The sequence below is a fragment of the Poromitra crassiceps genome, assembly GCF_964638095.1.
Source record: "Poromitra crassiceps genome assembly, chromosome: 28".
NCBI classification, from domain to species: Eukaryota; Metazoa; Chordata; class Actinopteri; order Beryciformes; family Melamphaidae; genus Poromitra; species Poromitra crassiceps.
This window is the reverse complement of record NC_139651.1, coordinates 16,199,948-16,221,627: the sequence shown is the minus strand read 5'-3', so window position 1 is coordinate 16,221,627 and position 21,680 is coordinate 16,199,948. Positions and strand designations below refer to the sequence as shown.

Sequence of the window (21,680 nt, the reverse complement as noted above, 5' to 3'; positions counted from 1 at the left end):
GCAATAAATCTGTCTATAACTCACTGTGTGGAGGTATTCTGTCTAAGTACCATTCATGCTACAGACCAGCGATAAATCTGTCTATAACTCACTGTGTGGACGACGTATCCTAAGTACCATTCATGCTACAGTCAGCAATAAATCTGTCTCTGTCTGACCATTCACTCAACAGTTCCATTACCCTGGAGTCTGAGAAAGCCAAGGCTTCGCATGGTACGTTGCTCTCCAGTTTTAACACCTGGTGTTGTCGCAAAAAACAGTGCAGCAAAAATAAACCATCTTCACAATCACAAGGCTGCAGAAGCGCACAGCCACTTCTCTATTTCTGAGAAACCTCCAGTTGTGTCAAGGCAGCAAGGAAATAACTCACCAGATGATTACCAGATAACACTGTTACACACACAGGCTACTACTCCAGTATCTGATATCACGCTGAAACATACAAAGCATGCAACTTGGCAATTGAGCCACTTTTGACGCTGTGTAGTGGGTAAACACAAACTTGTCAAACGTCAGATGAAGGTAGAAAAAAACACTACATACCAAAACCCTCTGCAGCTGGAGGTCCACGGACAGGCACTGTGCGAGCCGTGGAGGTTGAGCTGGAGTGATCCCCGGCTGATGGGAAACACTCCTTCTCCATCTGTGAGGGCGGAGGAGGTGGGAGGTGGTGTGAGGGCGGAGGAGGGTGGTGTGAGCTACCACGGGTTTTCCTAGAGGGGCGATGTTCGGAGGGAGGTGGGGGGGGGGATCCCTCCAGTTCCACAAAAACCTTCCCTGAATTAGTGGGGGCTGGGTTGAAAGAATGCGCCTGTATCAACAACATTCATGAACTCATTGTGGCTTTCGCATGGGACTAAACAGGAGGAACCCGGCTCAGAAGAAGATGCTTAGCGGTACAAAATGTACCACAGATGGCTTTGGTAGAGGTGCACATGATCTGATCCTGGCCCGACCGCAGCTGTGGTGACTCAGACGCAGAAACAACGTGACTTTGACATATTCCAGGTTGTGAAAGAGCCGGTGCAGGATTAAAAACACAAGTCAATCTCACTCGCTCTGGTCTCTTCCATTTATTTAATTTACATTGGCGAGGAATGTCTGACACGGATTGATCACGCTACCTCTCATATCTGACCGCTAGCTACAAAGCTGATAAGACACAAACACACTTCATATAAACATTGAGATCATTTAGATCCAAAAAAGGTAAAAGTTAGCCTACTGCTTCTCTTAAAACATTGATACCTGATGCAGCATTTGTGTGTGTATCCCTTTAACTCATTGAGTGCCAAGGACGAGTATGTTCGTCAATTGGTTTAGTAACGTAGAGTGCCAAGGACGAGTATGTTCGTCAATTGCGTTTTTTGACGGTGGGACGTGGATCAAAGCCAGATCCATCTCCTGTAAGATTTTGGGGCATGTTGAATGTGTATAACCTATTTTACCAACCCATTAGGTGGCAACAGTGCTCTCCAGATTAGAGAAAGTTCCGGGATGACCCCCGGAAAACAGCAGGAAAAAGCCCCGTGATGAAAGAGAAACCGCTCATGCTGCAGCCAGAGCCATATAGATTGCTCTGGCTGCAATCTGACGTTGGCTGCGAACAGCAGTCAATCCGCTCCCACAACTCAGCCCCTCTGTCTCTGCTGTATAGTTTCTCCACACGATTAGCCGCCAGAAAGGCAGCACCCGACGCCGAAGGGCCAAACCTTTCCCTGCAGTCCGGTTTGGCATTTCCGTGTCGCGCTGGGAACCGCCGCACAAAAACGGAGCGCTCCGAAAATAGACTGGGTGCGTGTTAGGCTGTGTGTTAGTGTGGGGAGGAGTTTGCAGCTGAGGGGGGGAGAGGGGGGTGGGGCACGCAGTGCACCACACAACTACACCACGTCACTACATCAGAAAATATTAGCTTCAGACTCAGTGAATGTGCTTGAAATGCTGCATTTCACAAAAGGCGGAATAACTCAGCTTCTAATTTGAAATGTGTCTTTTTGCTCAAAACAACCTATCTTCTCTGGCTGATAACTAAAGAACGGAAAATGGGATCAATAAACTTTTTTTGCAGATGATTTAAGAGAGTCTCATCGTTCTTTGTGCGTGTTCGGTGTTTACATAGTAATATCACACAATATTCTGTGGGCCTCGAGAAATCACTGAAAAACGCTCTGAAACTCTGGCACTGGGAGCGTCCGTTCTCCAAAAGTGGCTGGCACTCAATGAGTTAACGCGGTTCGCGGTCTTAAAGGGATACGCACACAAATGAGGGATATACACGCAAATGCTGCATCAGCTATCAATGGGTTAAGGGTAGATGTTGGCAAGGGCCTTTCACAACACACTGAAACTTGGCTGGACCTAAAGAGAATGTACATTTTGCTGTGCTCAGCACACGCATTTTTGCACCCAGTAGTAACAATAACATTATTCACAAGTCACAAAGGAGTTAGAAACACACATGTAATATAACACATGGGTTGAAGAAATCAGTCCAACACAAATGCAGGAAGAGTCTTACGAGGAGAGGTACGAGATCTGAGCACACAATAGTGGGATACAGAAGCCCAGGAGGATCATGTTACACAGTGAGGTTTGCAGACTCCATACGCTCACTCCAGACACAACGGGAGGCTTTTTCAAAGGGAGGTTTGGAAAAAGCCAGTGATGAGGGACATTTGGAAAGGTTATGCAGGAAAAACGTACAACGAGCCAACACACTTCACTGCTCATTTAGAAGGAAGAAAACATAACGACTCTACATGGAGAAATAGAAAAGCAATAGCAGAATATATACACAGATGTCAATATTACTCTTTATGCTTCGCAGCATCGAACTTTACAATGTTGTGCAAATCCCAAAACTGGAGTCATCTGTAACTTGAATACAGTAGAACTCAAAATAATCCACAGCTCATCTCCTGTACATGTTAAAACATTGGAGTTGGGGGGGGGGGGGGGGGGGGGGGAGGCGGCGAGAATACGCTGCGGTGGTTCAATCGTAGGTCGATATCTATCAAAACATCGGTGTGCTCCGTGTGAACAGCAGAGATGGCTAACAAAGCCTTCAGTGAGTATAGTACATGGGCCCCCGCAGAGTTCAGGCGCCCCTCAGAAACGTGGAGAGGCGCCCCTGCCCTGTGTGTGTGTGTGCGCTCAGAACGGGGAGAGGCGCCCTGCCCCCTGGGTGCGCGCTCAGAACGGGGAGAGGCTGGGCACTTTGATGTTGATGTCTCCGATGTTGATGTTGCGGGGCATCTCCGGGAGGTTCATGTTCTTCACGGCAGAGACGGCGCGGGCAGGTGCTGCCGACAGCCCTCCCTGTGCGAACAGAAGAAGAACAAGAGAATATCATCACACACCTGTCATTACCTGTTGCATAACACAGGTGAGAACAATATCATCACAACATCACACACTTTTCATTACCTGTTGCCGCGCTCGGAGTAGACTGAAAACCATCTGAAGCTTTCTGTGTTGGATTCCAGGTATGTTTTTTTTGTACAAGGACGTCTTCTCAGTGTGTTGCTGTTAACTGCCCATTTCGTTGTTTTCTTTTTGTTGATCTCGTCTTTTTCCTCTTGGGCTTGATTTGTATCAGTGATACAGGCAGCGCGCGCTCTCTTGCAAAGTGCCTGGCTGGCTTTCTACAAAACTAAGTTGTTGTTGTACTTCACTACCTGTTGCATAACACAGGATTAAATATCCGTTTAATATTTCTGGACTTGGTGAGTCAGTGGTGCTCGAGAGTGAACTTAGGAAGCATTTTTGTTGTCCTCTCCTGTGGTTTCCTCTATAACAGGGATACTCAACTTGCTTTGCCCGGGGGCCACTTTCGTGAAATGATAGAAGGCCAGGGGCCAGTTAATAAACAATCAATATACATTTTTCTGTAGCGGATTGTAGGTTTTTGGGGTGTCAGCCAGAGTTTAGTCTGTGCACACCGGCTAGTTAGTTAGGTTAAGTACATACATAAGTGCCTGGGTAGCGAGCAGACTGCGGTATTTGACAATTTAGCAGCTAAATCATAGATTATTGAAAGATATTCCATATTCCAGACTGAAATGCTATAACAGAAGTGGAGTATTGGCCAGAATGACATGAACATTTGGACACTTATTCAGTGGGTATCTTGCATGTTGCGTTCAGGTGCACTGTAAAAAGATTTTTTTTTTTTTTTTTTTTTCCATCGCAGGCCGCCAGTTGAGTATCACTGCTTTATAATATCTCTATATTTCGTAATATCCCTGTAGGGACTTGTGCTGCACGGTCTGGCGTGTGCTACTCAATCATGGGTTTATTCCTCGTGTACGCATGCCGGTTGTTTCAAGTGAAGCAAGTATAAACACACACATATCAGATATGGGTCATTTTTAAAAGTAGATGGAAGCAGAGGGTAAAAAATGTGATATAGGCAAAAAGTCAGATCTGGGCATCAATACCTGTAGTGTAAATGCGGCCTGAGATATCACGTTCACGAGGATGAAACAGACTGATGCGAGGTCACAGTGACCTTGAACTTTGGCCACCAAAATCTAATCAGTTCATCCTTAAAGGAACACTCCACCAATTTTCAATGTTGATTTATTTTGCAACATAATCTCACACATATCCGAAAAGTGTAAACCCTTTTGCAGACAATAATTTAGTTTGACAGTTATTGAGAATTGATTTGAGTGAAGTTGTGGACCAGTGATTGAATTTGTGCATGAATGACATCACTGGTCCACAACTTTACTCAAAGCAACTCTCAACAACAGTCAAACTAAATGATTGTCTGCAAAGCGGTTTACACTTTTCGGATATGTGTGAGATTCTGTGCAAAATAAATCAGCATTGAAAATCGGTGGAGTGTCCCTTTAAGTCCAAATGGATTTTTGTGCCAAATTTGAAGAAGTTTCGCCCAAGGTGTTGCTGAGCTATCGCGTTAACGAGCATGGAGTATGTACGTCCGCCCGCACAACCCGGGAAACATAATGCCTCCGGCCACAGCTGTCACCGGCAGAGGCATAAAAAGTGAATTTATGTTTTTCACGTCATTCGTGTTTTGTTTTTGTTTTCTTATCGGAAAGTCATTATTTATTTGTGCTAGGCTCCAAATCCTCTTCTTTCACTCAAGGGCCTTTGTGCCCTGGCATGTGGCACTAACAGAATTGTAACACCAAAGGCCAAATGGCCTTGCCCCTAAAATGACAACATTCCAAGCCTGCAGAATCAACCTTGCTGACTCTGACTCAGGTAATGGGGACTTGACTCAACTTGGACTAGGGCATTCACGACTAGTGAATTTGACTAGTCGACTAGTCGTCCATAAAGGTAGTCGACTACGGTAGTCGTTTTTTTTTTTTTTAATCTTTAAGAAAGAACATGAGGTATTTACACGACATACATGGACTATCATATTATCTCATATCCCATATCCCCCACAAAGAACATCAAAACACAACAAAACAAAACAAGAAAACTGCATAAGATACACAATAATCCAAGAACAAACAAGACTATCGGACAAACAACCAAACAAAAACAATGCATTCAGCTCCTATCCTGATAAGCCTATGGGGTAAAAAGTTCTTAAAGTCAAACTCTGTATGTGGTTGCCATATTTTGGGGATGTCTAAGAATCTGCCTTTGCTCTTGTAGTAAATGTTATCAAACGTATGGTAGCTTGAGAGTTCATTCCACCAGTGAACTACAGCTGGGGGATTGGATGCTTTCCAATTTAAAGCTATGCATTTCCAAGCTGCCAACAGGGCAAGATCTATGTATTTACTTTGAATGCATTGTTTTTGTTTGGTTGTTTGTCCAATAGTCTTGTTTGTTCTTGGATTATTGTGTATCTTATGCAGTTTTCTTGTTTTGTTTTGTTGTGTTTTGATGTTCTTTGTGGGGGATATGGGATATGATAGTCCATGTATGTCGTGTAAATACCTCATGTTCTTTCTTAAAGATTAAAAAAAAAAAAAAAACGACTAGTCGACTACTAAGCACAGTGTTAGTCTGTGAATGCCCTAACTTGGACTATTCTTTGGTGAGTCGGACTCGAACACTGCGGACTCGAGACTCGATATATAATACACAGTCAGGTAGTGACTCGACAACAACACTAGTGGTGATAGATGAGAATGCATTCATGTAGCCGGCAGGGTTCTGACCTCTGACTTCTCCATGCGGTTCTGCAGCTCCACCTGGGCTACGATCTCGTTCATGTTGGTCTCCAGCACCATGCCTCCCATCACCACCTCCTGCAGGATGTAATGCACCTGCAGAACCCAGCGAGAAACACAGTCAGACTACAGCAAAACGTCTACACCGCCGTACATGTCGCATCGTGTCAACGGTGTTCATTTTGATGAGCGGGCGGCTAAATAAAAAAAGAAAGACATGTATGTTAGGGTTAATACTCCTGTCAGTGCCCCCTGACCAAGGCACTGGCAAAAGAGCTGGAGTTGGTCCCCGGGCGCTGCACTGTGGCTGCCCACTGCTCCTAGTTCTAGGAAGGTTCCTAGTAGAGGATGGGTCAAATGCAGAGGATGAATTTCCCCATGGGGATAAATAAAGGATAACTTAACTAACTTAACTTAAATACTCATTGTGATGTTACGATTACATATGGAGTGAAACTGTGGCTGTAAAGCATTACTCAAAATCAGTGTTGGGGGTAACGTGTCACAAAGTAACACATTACTGTTTGGGCTGGCCCCCCAAAAAATCTATGCTTCAAAGCTTCAATCGTTGCCATGGTAATCAACACTGAAATGAGCAATCAATGCATAGTTTTTCCGCCCCTCCTCTCCTCTCTCTCTCTCCATATGCACAGCCGGCTAACATGAGGTGTATTCATGAGTCTCTAGTTCTCTGGCTGGGTGGAGTCCTGCGGGCCAATACTGTTTTTAACAGCTAACTTTACTCCACCCGACCACCAGCACGCGCCGTGTGCCTAAACAAACGCACCTTGCTTTGAAACGCCCCAGCCAGCAGCAGCAGGAGGCAGCAGCCACAGACAGTGAGCTGCGGACCCGAAGGAGCTTGTGTTGTAAACATGAAACTAACATAACACTTCTTTCCTAAGTAATTTCAACCCAGTGTGATGGCACAAGTGTTCAAGTGAATTCAATTCCACTCGTTGGTTTATAACGTTATGAAGTAGCAGCGGTGACAGATACACGTAGCTCTGCTTGGTGAGCTCAGAGAGCAGGGAGACGTCGGCGTTGTTGAGCCCACCTGAATAAATGTACATTTTGTGGCAAATAAATAATATCCGCACTGCGTGTCTAACGCTACTTTGACGGCTACATCGGACTGAGAGCAGTCGGATGAAAATCATTCATGACAGAGGAGGAGCTGTTTGTCACAAGTTTATAAGCCTGGAAGAAGGTTTAGCCACAGACAGTCCTATTTTCAACCCAATGTGAGTAGCCTACATGTTGCCGAGAGCGCACAACCAGAGATTACCAGAGATTTTCTTTTTTCCCCTCCCCAAAGCGTCCACGTTCTAAATATGGTATTCGGGACAGCCCTATAGGGTCACTCTATCAGCTAAACTAAATGGCTTGGTCAATTTTACACTGAATAAAAAGCTGGGATTTTGTGGATATTAGTGGCGTTTCTGGCCAATCTAAAGGGGGCTTTAGTAGTTCCAGGAATCCGGTGTGGAATCCTGCAAAGCAAATAGAATCTGTTAAACATCCACAGACAAACTAGTAGATGTTTGTCTGTAGATGTCATCTACAGACAAAGGGAAACAGTTCAATTGTTGAATGTCAATTATAATTAAGCTATTGAAATGTTGTAGACTCTCCATAGGCGGACTATCCAAGTACAGTGTTACACATTACAATAAAAATATGGCTACATCGGTAGCAGTTTCCAGAGTTTAGATGAGGACAAAGATGCTATAAACCAGTGGTTCCCAACCTGGGGTAAGCGTCCCCCTAAGGGTACATGGAGGTACTACAGGGAGCACTTGAGGGAAAGGAGAAAATGGAAGAATTTAAGAATAAATCATGAAAATGAAACATTAAAATAAATCCGCTCAGGAGGCACTAACTGCACTCTTTCACTCCATGTCTTATTGTTCAAAAGGTGGGTTATCATTCATTCATTGGATCATATGTGATAGTTTTCTCTTGCCGTTTTCTAAGCAAAATGTTGTAGTGGGGTAAAGGGCGTACTTGGATTCAGAAATCAGTTAAGCCAAAAAGGTTCGAGAGCCACTAAACGCATAGAAACTGGTGAAGCAGCCTGCCGAAAAGAAAACCATCTCAGTAACTTAAGACAGTGAAATCAAATTTTTAAGACAGAAAATAGTTGCTATTTTACTGGATGGCTTGTGAATACAACAGCAAATATAAACCAAGCTCAATAATTACTTCATCCAGTGTGTTCATGACATACTAGAATGATCTGTTGAAAATAAAAAAAATTAAATAAACTGTTGATTATTTCAAATGTGTATGAATTACAGTTTGGCCCATCTACAGTGCTGCCCAGGACAGTTCTCTCTGTTAGAAAGTAAAGCCGTCTCTCGGGGCCGGAGATTCCCAGGATTCATCTCCAGGGACATTCCGGTTTGGCAGATCACAGCGCCGACTTCAAACGAGTCCTCAGCCCAAACCCCTCAGCAGCACCACATGACGGCATTTCCTGCTGGGAAAATTCAATCAAGATGGCCGCGTGGATGTGTCTGATCAGCATCCAGCAACACACCTCACCGAGCTCCGGGAATAGCAAGAGACAAGTAAGCTGCTTCAATTTAACACTTCCTTACTCGTGGAAACCTGTTGGCCTGCACTATCAATCATGTGTAACTGTATATTCGGATTTTAGCTTCCACAATGCAAGCTAAAATAGCCACATTTCCCATTAGACAATTGATTGCTTAATTGGTTGTTCATCCAATCACATTTGCTTGGCTATCTTGCATCTCTTTTTACATTCTGTGGTCAGACAGACAGCAGTTTTGCTTGTTAGCGTGCATTAAAGACAGCACTGTGGTGTTTCTGTTTCTGTGACACACTGACGCTCTACACTGAAATGAGAGCGTGAAGGTACGGTACATTACAACGGCGCTCCCAATTTCCGAACGGTCCAGTGTGCGCTCTGGGTGCTATTTCCGAACGCACCCTTAGACTGCTTGGGAGTTTCAGCGGCGGGGACGTCTACCGGCGCATAAGGGACTGTGGAGGGAAGATGAAGATGGCATATACCCGGAAACAGTTCCGCACGGGGCTAGATGCCGGTGTTGTATGTACAGTATGTTTTTCTTTTCTTTTCCTGTGTCTGAGCCTGTTCGTTTACCTTGTTCGTGTATTGTTCTGAAAGACTTAAAATAAAATATTGAAAAAACAAATACATGTATTTAAGACATTGATATAAGACGCCAAAAGTGGAGTACAATAAGCAAAATAATATGTATTACCATTTGGGCCATATAATAATGTAGCCCTAACCCTTCCTCCATGCTGACTATAGAGCCACACCCTCATCAGCGAGGTAGGTTGTCTGGTTTCAGACAGACAGATCTCGGGAAGCCAAGCTCTGAGATTGAGCCGGAAGACATGTCGGCCAGCAGTCCAGTCTAATGCAACAGCTAATGATCTCCTGCTAAAACAAGGGCTAAATCAAACCTCTCCCGTCGCTACTGAACTCAACATTGTAAATTATTAATATGTCATACTTGCAGCAGTAATGCACTGCAAAAACACTTAAAACATGACCATCGATCCAAGACGAAGCAAAACTTGGCATCATCTGTAGGAGCCACTTCAGCATCTTATGGAACAGACAGAAACAGATGCGGCCTTCATCTCACCTTGTCCATGTGGAAGATGAGGTCCAGCTCACAGACGTTTTCAAAGCATTTGTCCAGCGTCTCCACAAACACCTACGAGGAAGAGGCAAGGTCAAACGTCTCAGTTCTCATCAAAACCACCACATATTGGAAGAGTGATCCTTGAAGTGACATTTATCAAACGTGCAGATAACAGATCAGCCACGCCCAGTTTAACCAGATGTGCATTAAAAAGGCTAAATCTGCTAAACTGATTGTCTATATCAATCATGTAGCGTGATTTATGTGATTGTCTTTTACAGAGAAACTTCCAGTGTGGTCAGCAGTAGAATAAGACTCAAGAACTAAGAAAGGGGAGAGAGCCAGAGAGGTAATTTATTTATTTACTTTACAAGGCTGGACCATCAGAGCAGGAGACCTGATTCCACCTCAGAAAACAAGTATTAATAAAAAAAATATATACACAGAGTAATAAGTAGCAGCTGACCTGGATCAGGTCCAGAATGCCCAGCTCACTCTCAGACGAGTCCACACAGAAGACAAAGTAGAGGGTGGCATAATGCCGGTAGATCAGCTTGTAGTCGGAGCCGCCAATGAGACTGCAAGCAAAACACAACAAAACAAAAACCATTCAGATCTAACTCAAGAATTTACGCCAATGAGACTGCATGCAAAGAACTAAGAAAAAACATTCAGATCTAACTAACTTTAGGCTGTTTAGTCTGCAAGCAAAAAAAAACAAACAAAAAACATTCAGAACTAACTAACTTTACGCTGTGTTTAGTCTGCAAGCAAAAAAAAAACCCATTCAGATCGAACTAACTTTAGGCTGTGTTTAGTCTGCATGCAAAACAAAAAACAAAAAAGATTCAGATCTAACTAACTTTAGAAGCAAAAAAAACCCAAACAAAAGCATTCAGATTTCACTAACTTTATGCGATGTTTAGTCGTATTGGGACAGCAAGAATAAATGCATGCTCTGAAACTAGTTGTTGGGCCTACATAAATGATCACAGGTAGATTCACACAGAAGAGCTTGGATATGGAAATTTGGGTTGGCACAATGGACGATGGCATCGACCATCGTCCATGTGCCGACCCCCATCGACCTCTGAGCCTTCTACATCGGATCATCCTGATTATTTATCTGTTCAAATACATTTTTTGCAGATTTAATAATAAAGAAGGCCAAGTCCACTCACACGCGGGCGGCATTAAACAAACGTACCCTATCCCCAGTTCAGAGAAGCGGTAGAGCAGAGAGGATGATAAGCAGGAGACGGTTGTGTTGTGGTGAAAATGTTGAGACAAAGAAGAAACTTCACATTCTTTCCTGTTTTCAACCCAAGGTGAGTAATGTTATAAGCCTTCAACTGTGAATTCAACCCGTCTGTTTCCATGAAGTCGCTCCGTTACATAGGCTGCCTGCTGCGGTGTTTCTATCTCTCCCGGTTCAAAACTGAGCCCACACGAACCTAACGCTAGCCGCCAGTAATTCTGCCCGTTTTCTGCCAGCTAGTTAAATTCAACACACACACACACGTTGTTTGTCAGGATCTGTAACATTAATGTCATTTGTTTTGCGCCTTTCAATATTACTGGTAGTGATAGCCTACAGTTTGAGTCGCCTGGCTCTCTGACGCGACGTAGAGCTCAGCTGTCCTGTTGTTGTGAACGTGCAGCCACTGCAGCGGCGCCGGTGCAGCCAAGCGGGACCGCAACGACTTCATAAATCATTAATTAACCCCCCCCCCCCCCCCCCCCCGTCAACGACGATGCCATCGTCCATCACGATGTTTCACTGTGGAACCATCACGAAGCACGATGGCTATTTGGGCGACATCGCACAAGCCTAATGGAAATGACCGTAAATGATCACCGGTAGATTCACACAGAAGACCTTGGATATGGAAATGAAAGCCTTTTCCAACTTTAATAACACAGCACGACTAAAATTACAGCTGTGGTTTACTCCAGTGTTTACAATCACTGCCATAAACTAGTCTCAAAATCCATAAACAAATCCAGTCATGCAGCGGCAGTTTGTCAACAGACATTGGTACAGCTGGTCACTGACACACAGCTTTGGTTGGAACGTAGACCTTTTTGGTTATAAATATGCAAATAGGCCTAGCTTAATCAAATGAGAAAATGTGACTAGCATCCAGAACCACAGCAGTCGCTACAATACTTGCCTCCCGCCCTCCAAGAAGTTGCAGACGTTGTCGTCCCTCTTGGACACCAGATGGAAAGTCTCCCGGATTATCTGCTGCTGCAGATCCTCCGCCTGGCCGGAAGGAACACATATGACACTAAGCACTAGTAACTGGTTTGACCATGGTTAGGCGTAGCAGTGCCTGGCGGAGATCTTTGCTCTATTGAGTGCACTTAAGTTGACTGTTTTGACAGTAAAGGACACCAGATAACTAACAACGTCAATGATATTCAATTATAATTTGTATAGTTTTTAAGTGTCCCTTTCTTTGTTAAATGGAGGATATCTCACATTGGGATAAAACACACTTTCATTTACGAGTAGAGTAAGTAGCAAGAGATGGTACACTGTGATCATTGGTTTTGCCTGCCCAACTGTTAACTTCCTCACACACACAGACAGTAGACACATAATAACAGTCTCTAATAATAAATCACATTCTGATTGAAGTCCTGATAGCCAAAATAGTACCTACCTACTGTAGGCTATGCATTTGTTTTATTCTACATTCAATCAAATTTGGACATAAGGACATGAAGAAAGATGAATCTACCAACAAATAACTTATTTCATGCCACAAAGCATAGTGTGCCCACTACAGAATATTGGAGCTCAAGCTAACAACCTAGAGCTGGACGATAATTCAATATTATATCATCTGTCAGTGGAATCATATATTGTGATGATATGAAGATTTAATGTTGTGACACACATTTCTGTGTCTCACATAAATGACACATTGTGACACCCCTATCACAACCTTTTAACTTCAACTCTGGTTTCTGATTGCTTTCATTGTGAGGCACCCTGACCCTGCAATTGACTGACTTTGAAGTAACAGCAGCTTGGTTCGGGGCAAGCCTGTCTTTTAACCTTGGTTCATTGATCTGTTATCTCGGATTACTAGCAGGGTTGTACACAAAAAGATGATCAGTCTGGCAAGCGAGACGATAACGCTAACACAACACAACTGCTGTCATTATCTTTTCAGAAAAGCATAATTTAATAGCTTATTTTTGCAAAGGCACGCATACATCAGTTTGATACTGCTTACTGTGATTTACACCATTCGGCTCAGTGTTTTACAATATGAAAATGTGTCATGAAGATTCAATTAAGCCTGAAAAGGGGATATTCTGCAAATAACGTGGATAAAGTGGGTTTGGTCCAGTAACACCATTGAAACTAGCATCAGCTAGGACGTTAGCATCTATGACTTTGACGAAACTGTTTAGCTATCTCTTCTCTCTTCAGCCAGTCAAGACAATAAATACAGAACGACGAAGATGATGCTAAGCTAAGCAATGATATGATTTCGATTATGGTGATGATGATGGTGGTGGTAGCACTAATAGCGTACACAAGAGCAAGTAGGTAGCGTTAACGCTTGCGGATTGACTGCTAACGTTAGCTAACGTTAACCTATTATGGGAGTGCATAGCGTTAGCCAACAGCATCTCTCAAAATACTCACAAAATATTGATAGAACCTGATCAGCCGCGGTTTCCCGTGGTTGTTGAATATCAAGATGGCTTTAATCATGTTTATACTCTGTTGTTTTCAAATGACAATATTAAACACGCTCTAATTTCACTGGGAGGGCGACTTTGAGCGCTAGCTAGCGACGGCAAAGAACTTTTATGGAAAGAACTGAAAGCTCCATATTGCCCCATTGCAACATCAGCGCCCAGCAGCCTCCGCCATTTTTTATTTTTGGAAGCGTGACAGCGCCAAAAGAACCTCGCACAGGCTCGCAGTGGTCAGCTGCGGTAGCACGGGCCCCAATAATCAGCCTCTCTAAACAGTAACTCAACGGGAGAACAATCTAAACTTTGGGGATTCACATCTTTTCCGGGCGTACTGCAAATCTTGATTGAAGTGGTGTAGTGCAGGGATGTAAAACAACAACCATATTGTGGAAACTAAGCAAAATTTTTCGTTTTCTTTGTTTAGTTTTTTCAAGATAAATAGCTAATGCGGCTGTCGTCCACTCCGTCAGAAGTGCGTTGCCGTGGTTTTAACCTCGGGTCCTTTGCATTTACTATTTATCTTGAAAAAACTAAAAGAAAAAAAAGAAAAATTTTGCTTAGTTTCCACAATATGGTTGTTGTTTTACATCCCTGCACTACACCACTTCAATCAAGATTTGCAGTACGCCCAGAAAAGATGTGAATCCACGAAATTTAGAGTGTTCTCCCGTTGAGTTACTGTTTAGAGAGGCTGATTATAGGGGCCCGCGCTACCGCAGCTGACCACTGCGAGGCACATTCTGTTTCCAAAAATGGCCGGAGTTTCGTCTCTTTCCTTCCATGCTCTTTGGCGACGGCAAAGGCAACGATCTTCTTTCTTCTTCTTCAAGGTTTATTGGCGGTTGGCAAACAACGAATTGGTGCATTACCGCCACCAACTGGTATGGAGTGTGGTTCAGAATACTCTACTACGGTATTTAGTATTTATGAAAAAAGAAAACAAATGTATATATATATATATATATATATATATATATATATATATATATATATATATATATATATATATATATATATATAACCAGAAACTGTTGAACATATACTTTTACACTGTAGGAAATACGATACAGAGAGGAATACTATGTTTCAGGCATTGAGAATGGCACAACATCAAGATTTTTCATTGCCAGGTTTATATGGGAAAACGGCAGGTAGCATATATATGCATATTATTAAGTTTCTTATAGAAATTGGGGTAGATACAAGAATTTAAGAGTAGTTGTTTTGTTTTGTGAATCCCCTGTTCCACAATCCAGTCCAGTTGGTGGCGGTAATGCACCTTTAAGTTGGTTTGCCAACCGCCATAAAACACTGAAGAAGAAGAAGAAGAAGAAGAAGAAGAAGAAGAAGAAGAAGAAGAAGAAGAAGAAGAAGAAGAAGAAGAAGAAGAAGAAGAAGAAGAAATTAGAGGAAGAGGAAGAGGAAGAGGAAGACGCTAACTTTGTGCTAGTCTCGCAGTGCCAGCGGTTGACTACGTGAGAGTCGAGACTAACTTTGTGCTATTCTACTCCAGAAGGCCAAGGAATGGACAGTTTCTAAACGCGTGCATGAGCAGCTGTAAGTAACCATCAAACATGTTGACGCTGTTTTGTGCTCATGGTTTACTGTGTTTGGGCTCGCCTCGACGCCAGACTTCTGAGTCTGGTGTTGATGCTAGGCTAATGTTGAGAGAGAGAGTTCGGTTAGCATGTAAAGCTACTTTAGCCCACGCCACAGTTTCTATTCGCTAACATAAACATACCTAGGCGTATGACTAAATTCAGTCAAATGGCGGTGTCTGTAAGGGCCACACATTCTTTGAACAAGCTACCAGCACCAATCAGGGGCTGTGACAACTATTTAACATAAAAAAACTCAAACAAGTTAAAAGCAAATCAGTTATGTAGCCATAATAACAGTTTCCTCTTCTGGTATCCGTTTCTGGTGGACTTCCGCATCATTAACAACTCTTTAACTTTTTACTATGCAATTTCTTATAGCAGTGGTTCTCAAAGTGGGTTTGGGGAGCCCCAGGGGTCCTTGAGTGGGTTCCAGGGGGTCCGCAGCAAAAGGGGAATACTTTATTTTCACAATGACAGAATTGATGATTATTTTGGTCATGGGGTTCATACACTTTCTGTATACACCTAAAAGCAAAAACCTTATCAGATCGGGGACCCTGGCTACAAAATATTTTCAAATGGGGATCCGTGGTCTAATTTGTGTCAGTTTAGGGGTCCTTGATTTTGATGATGGAAGTTTGAGAACCACTGTCTATAGTAATGCTGTCTGTGATTTGTCTTTTGTACTGTCTGTGACCTGTCTTGTGATTTATTTTTGTACTGTTTGTGATTATTTTGTCTTTTGTAAGTGTGAGATGTGTTGTAATCTGTTTCATGTTTTGTGTGTAGTGTACCTGCCCTGCTGGGACTACAGATGTAACGTAGCAATTGTGCTAATTCTGCCTACTAGGGCTGTCTTCTAAAAGTGGACGATTCGATCATCAGTCGAGAGACCCCTGAGTCGAGGGATAAGCTCAAATTATGTTGTTTATGTTATCAGTCCGACTAGCAAGCACTCTCTGCCTAGCCGCGGGCACAAGTAGTCGGTTTCCAACTGTCTCCCATAGCCCAGAGAGGGGATGAGAAGAGGGTGACATAACGTCATGTTAACGTTAGGGTAGGGCTGGGTCGGTTTGAAAATTTTAAAACCGGTTCGATATTGCCGTCTAAACCGGATCGAACCGGTATACCGATTTTTTTTGTAATTAAATTTTTTTTTTTTTTTTTTTTTTTTTTAAGCAGGGCTCCCGAGTGTGGCCCATAACTGTCTGTAGTGCAACTTCAGTCCACCTGATAGCGATAATACACCTCTAAGCTGGTATTGTCAACCAGCAATGATACTGAATAAAAAGAAGCAGGACACCTGTGTAACAAACACACCCTGTATTTATTTCTCATAACTATTCAGCTCAACTTTTCTTCTAAACATCAAAATAATAAATTAAATAAGACTTCTGCCTATAGTGCAACTTGAGAAAAGGCTAATAAAAACACAAGCAGTGCAATCAGAATGGATTGGCTTACAGCTGAGCTGCCTTATAAACTTCAAAACTCACAAATTCACACAATATAGGGCCTAGGCATGGGTCGGTTTGAACATTTTGAAACCGGTTCGATATTCCCCAAAAAAACGTATCAAAGCGGCTGCAGTTGGTGGCGATAATGCACCTCTAAGTATGCTGCCAACCAGCACGAACACTGAATACAAATAAGCAGAACCTTTTAACTGTAACAACACACTGTTTTTATTTCTCATAACTATTCAGCTTAACTTTTCTTCAAACATCAACATAATAAACAAAATAAGACTTTTGCCTACTAGTGCAACTTGAGAAGAGGCTAATACGAACAATAGTGCAATCAGAATGGACTGGCAAAAAAAAAAAAAAAAAAACTAAAAAAAAAAATTTTTTTTTTTTTTTTTTAGGTTTTTTCGGTTTGCACGTGATCAAACCGGTTTGGGCTCGAATACCGAACCGAACCGGTAAAACCGGAAATCGACCCATGCCTACATTAGGGATGGGCATTTTAACCAATTTAAATGCTCGAGTACTCTCCTTCTATTATGAACGAGTAATCGGGTACTCGCTGGGGGGGGGGATTGGGGGTCCGTTTGGAAACACACGCTTAGGCCAAATGTTAAGCAGTTAATTTTGAATATCTATTACTATGGTAATGCCGGAGCAGGGGTAATCTGCTGTGCGTGGGGCTGTTCACACATAACGTTTGCATGGAAAAAGCACTACCTGTAGCACTTTGTGTGAGGAGAGGGATCATTAGGTGATGTTAGCTGCAGCTGTTGTTAGCCTACCTCAGCTCTGGTTGGATGGCATTAGCTAGTGCTTCGTTCGATCAGGCTTGTGAAACAAGCGAAGGCTCATTTCCAATAGGCCTACATGTCCGGTATAATCCATTCTGCTTTAGGATCACTGTTACAGTAACGTAAATCCACGGATTATAAGGTCTGGTGTTCTGCCAAAAAGTGAAAACTGACCAGTGACCATAACGTTAGCTGCAGCTAAATAGTGATCGCCATGAAGCAATAAAGTGATTCGTTCTCCACATTTCCTGTGGCTAATGTTATGGGACAATGACAGTTTGAAAACTTTCAAAATAAAACGCTTATTGTAACGTAACCTTATTTATTTTGAGTAATGCGTTACAGCCACAGGTTCACGCCATATAACATCACAACGAGTATGCTGCTTCATTCGTTGAAATACCTTTTCTCCTCCAACGTGCATCAATAAGCTATTTACTTTTGTTTAAGTAACATTATTTTGAAAGTTTTAACCGGAAGTTTTCCAGCTCATCCTGAAAATGGTGGCTGGAGATATTCCCCCGAATGAGACGCACGCTTCTTCATAGCGCACGCCCGATAAAACTCATTCAAAACTTTGCACTAACGCTAGTTTACTGACTACACTGTCGTTTCCCATAACGGTAGTCACAAGAAATGTGGAGAAATAATCACTTTTTGGGAGACAATCGCTTCATGGTGATCACTATTCAGCTGCAGCTGTAACGTTAATCACACTGGTCAGTTTTCACTTTTTGGCAGAACACCTTGTAATCCGTGGATTTACGTTAGTGTAACAGTGATCATAAAGTAAAACGGATGATACTGGATAATAACCTGACATTGCTGGACAATGGACATGTATTGGAAATGCCTTCGCTTGTTTCACAACTTGTCTGCTCCAAAGCGCTAATGCCATCCATCCAACCATCGGAGATACTGTCTGAGGTAGGCTTTAGATGTCCGCTTTAGCGTCACCTAATATCACAGTCAGTCCCTCTCCTGACAAAAACTGCTCCAGGTAGCGCTTTTTCCATGCAAAAATGCAAACGTTATGTGTGAACAGCCCCATACACAGCAGATTACCCCTGCTCAGTCATTAGCACCCCCCCCCCCCCCCCCCCCCGAGTACTCGAGCACTCGTTCATAATAGAAGGAGAGTACTCGAGTATTTAAATTGCTTAAAATGCCCATCCCTAATACTTTTACATTCTGGCTGACTTGACGCCGGTGCAGCTATGCCTGTCTGAAACAGCCATGCTGCCTGTATAGCCGGATCCACATGACGATGCGTGCGTACCATTTTTAAAGGGGTGGAACGAGTACCCGAACAACGGAAACATTACTCGAGTACTGACGTTATGAACGAGTACTCGAGTACTCCCGCCCATCCCTAGTTAACGTTACTTTATTCTCATCAGAAGCCACTTTGATTTGCATGTTTAAACAAGTGTGCAGCCTAGGTATAACTTGAAAACATTGTATTGATCTATTCACGTCAGAGCCAGAACGATATCAGAATACACAGCGCGTCCACCCGTGTGTCCGTGTTCCGGGTATAGTGTCCTCCTGGCTGGGGAGCTACAGACGGAGAGCAGGATAAAGGTAGGTTTGAGTGACAGATTGAGGGCGAATGGCGTTACAAGAATTACTCACAAGCTCGTTTTGATGCTTTTCCATTGGTTGCATTTTGTAAAAACCCACGCAGTTAAAGACATGAAGCGTTATTACGGAACCCACCGCGGTTTTGGGCAGACCATGCCCTGTGCCCGCCTACGCAGCAGTCAAGTGCCGGGATTGGCCAGGCGCCCATGTTCCGTGAGCCAATGGGACGAGTATTTATTTGGACAAGCTGTGGCTTATAATAGGGATGGGTATTTTAAGCAATTTAAATACTCGAGTACTCTCCTTCTATTATGAACGAGTACTCGAGTACTTGCGTGGGGGGGGGGGGGGTTTGTGTGATTACTATGGTAATGACGGAGCAGGGGTAATCTGCTGTGTGTGGGGCTGTTCACACATAACGTTTGCATTTTTGCATGGAGAAAGCGCTACCTGGAGCATGTGAGGAGAGGGACTGACTGACTGTGATATTAGGTGAGGTGACGCTCAGCTAACGTCTAAAGCCTACCTCAGACAGCATCTCCGATGGTTGGATGGATGGCATTAGCGCTTCGGAGCGGACAATATTGTTGTGAAACAAGCGAAGGCTCAATTCCAATACATGTCCATTGTCCAGTATCATCAATTTTACTTACACTAACGTAAATCCACGGATTACAAGGTCCGGTGTTCTGCCAAAAAGTGAAAACTGACCACTGACCAGTGTGATTAACGTTACAGCTGCAGCTAAATAGTGATCACCATGAAACGATTGTCTCCCAAAAAGCGATTCTTTCTCCACATTTCTTGTGACTAACGTTATGGGAAACGACAGTGTAGTCAGTAAACTACTGCAAAGTTTTGAATGAGTTTTATCGGGCGTGCGCTATGAAGAAGCGTGCATCTGTCTCCTTCGGGAGCATATCTTCAGCCACCATTTTCGGGATGAGCTGGAAAACTTCCGGTTAAAACTTTCAAAATAATGTTACTTATTTATGCACGTTGGAGGAGAAAAGGGTATTTCAACGAACGAAGCAGCAAACCTTGTATCAAAATACTCGTGATGTTATATGGCGTGAAACTATGGCTGTAACGCATTACTCAAAGTAGATAAGGTTACAACTTGCGTTACAATAAGCCTTTTATTTTGAAATCAACAAAGCGGATGATGTACTTGTACATTGTGGCTGACTTGACGCCCGTGCAGTTCATGCTGGCAGATCCACATAACGATGCATGCGTAGATTTAGACCATTTTTAAAGGGGTGGGGAGTGGGGCGAGTACCCGGACAGCGCAAACGTTACTCGAGTACTGACGTTATGAACGAGCACTCGAGTACCCGAGTACTCGCGCCCATCCCTAGCTTATAATCGATTATTTTTGACACCCCTAGTGGAGGACAGCCCTAATTCTGGCACATTGACATTGAGGTGTATTGCTGATATGTTGATTGATGAGCACAATGTAACCCTGCTGTACCTGCAGACCTGCTTGGTGGGAAGAGACATCTGGCAGAGGAGGAGAGGAACGTTGTCCAAATGAATTCTTCAGCAAAGGTGAGGAAAATATCAGTCACTGATGCTGCGACTGCAAACACACACACACACACACACACACACACACACACACACACACACATATATATATATATATATATACACATACAAACAAACAAACACAAACAAACAAACAAACAAACAAACAAACAAACACACACACACACTTACTTTGCCTCTGTCCTGATTCTTTCTTTCTATCTTTCTCTACGGAAACAGAGAGACACCATCGGACCCAAACGTCACCGCTGTCAGCAGTGTGACAAAGCATTCACAAAGCTGCACCTCTTAAAGCAACATCAGATAGTTCACTCAGGAGAGAGTGGTCAATCTTTCAGTCAGTTAGGTAGCCTAAAAACACATCAACGCATTCACACTGGAGAGAAGCCCTACAACTGTGACCAATGTGGGCACAGCTTCAGTGAGTTAGGTCACCTAAAAAGACATCAACGCATTCACACTGGAGAGAAGCCCTACAACTGTGACCAATGTGGGAGCAGCTTCAGTGAGTCAGGTAACCTAAAAACCCATCAGCGCATTCACACTGGAGAGAAGCCCTACAACTGTGACCAATGTGGGAGCAGCTTCAGTGAGTTAGGTCACCTAAAAAGACATCAACGCATTCACACTGGAGAGAAGCCCTACAACTGTGACCAATGTGGGAGCAGCTTCAGTGAGTCAGGTAACCTAAAAACACATCAGCGCATTCACACTGGAGAGAAGCCCTACAACTGCGACCAATGTGGGCACAGCTTCAGTGAGTTAGGTCACCTAAAAACACATCAACGCATTCACACTGGAGAGAAGCCCTACAACTGTGACCAATGTGGGAGCAGCTTCAGTGAGTTAGGTAACCTAAAAACACATCAACGCATTCACACTGGAGAGAAGCCCTACAACTGTGACCAATGTGGGAGCAGCTTCAGTGAGTTAGGTAACCTAAAAACACATCAACGCATTCACACTGGAGAGAAGCCCTACAACTGTGACCAATGTGGAAGCAGCTTCAGTCGGTTAGGTAACCTAAAAACACATCAACGCATTCACACTGGAGAGAAGCCCTACAACTGTGACCAATGTGGGTGCAGCTTCAGTCAGTTAGGTAACCTAAAAACCCATCAGCGCATTCACACTGGAGAGAAGCCCT

At 43.4% G+C, this 21,680-nt stretch overlaps 1 protein-coding gene and 1 long non-coding RNA gene across 2 annotated transcripts; one reads left to right on the top strand and one right to left on the bottom strand.

Moving 5' to 3' along the window:
* Positions 1–1,096: 1,096 nt before the first annotated feature.
* Positions 1,097–13,603, bottom strand: ap3s2 (adaptor related protein complex 3 subunit sigma 2). The gene is made up of 6 exons (XM_083662140.1): positions 13,479–13,603; positions 11,986–12,077; positions 10,278–10,389; positions 9,812–9,883; positions 6,153–6,260; positions 1,097–3,318 (listed from the first exon to the last, which is right to left on the bottom strand). Exons 1-6 carry the CDS (start codon positions 13,545–13,547, stop codon positions 3,193–3,195), a joined length of 579 nt encoding a protein of 192 aa, XP_083518266.1. The 5' UTR covers positions 13,548–13,603; the 3' UTR covers positions 1,097–3,192.
* Positions 13,604–14,998: 1,395 nt separating this feature from the next.
* On the top strand, positions 14,999–21,023 carry LOC310799539. Its single transcript, XR_014553820.1, has 3 exons — positions 14,999–15,091; positions 20,463–20,533; positions 20,753–21,023. It is a non-coding gene; the product is annotated as an uncharacterized lncRNA (long non-coding RNA).
* The last annotated feature ends 657 nt before the right edge of the window (positions 21,024–21,680 follow it).

Bases quoted from the DNA above. Each gene is read 5' to 3' on its own strand.
- ap3s2 (XM_083662140.1), bottom strand. From the start codon at position 13,547: ATGATTAAAGCCATCTTGATATTCAACAACCACGGGAAACCGCGGCTG. The intron at 12,078-13,478 runs GTGAGTATTTTG...CCTTCCGGCCAG, and splicing joins TCAGGTTCTATCAATATTTT to GCGGAGGATCTGCAGCAGCA. The intron at 9,884-10,277 runs GTCAGCTGCTAC...TCTTCCTCGTAG, and splicing joins GCATTCTGGACCTGATCCAG to GTGTTTGTGGAGACGCTGGA.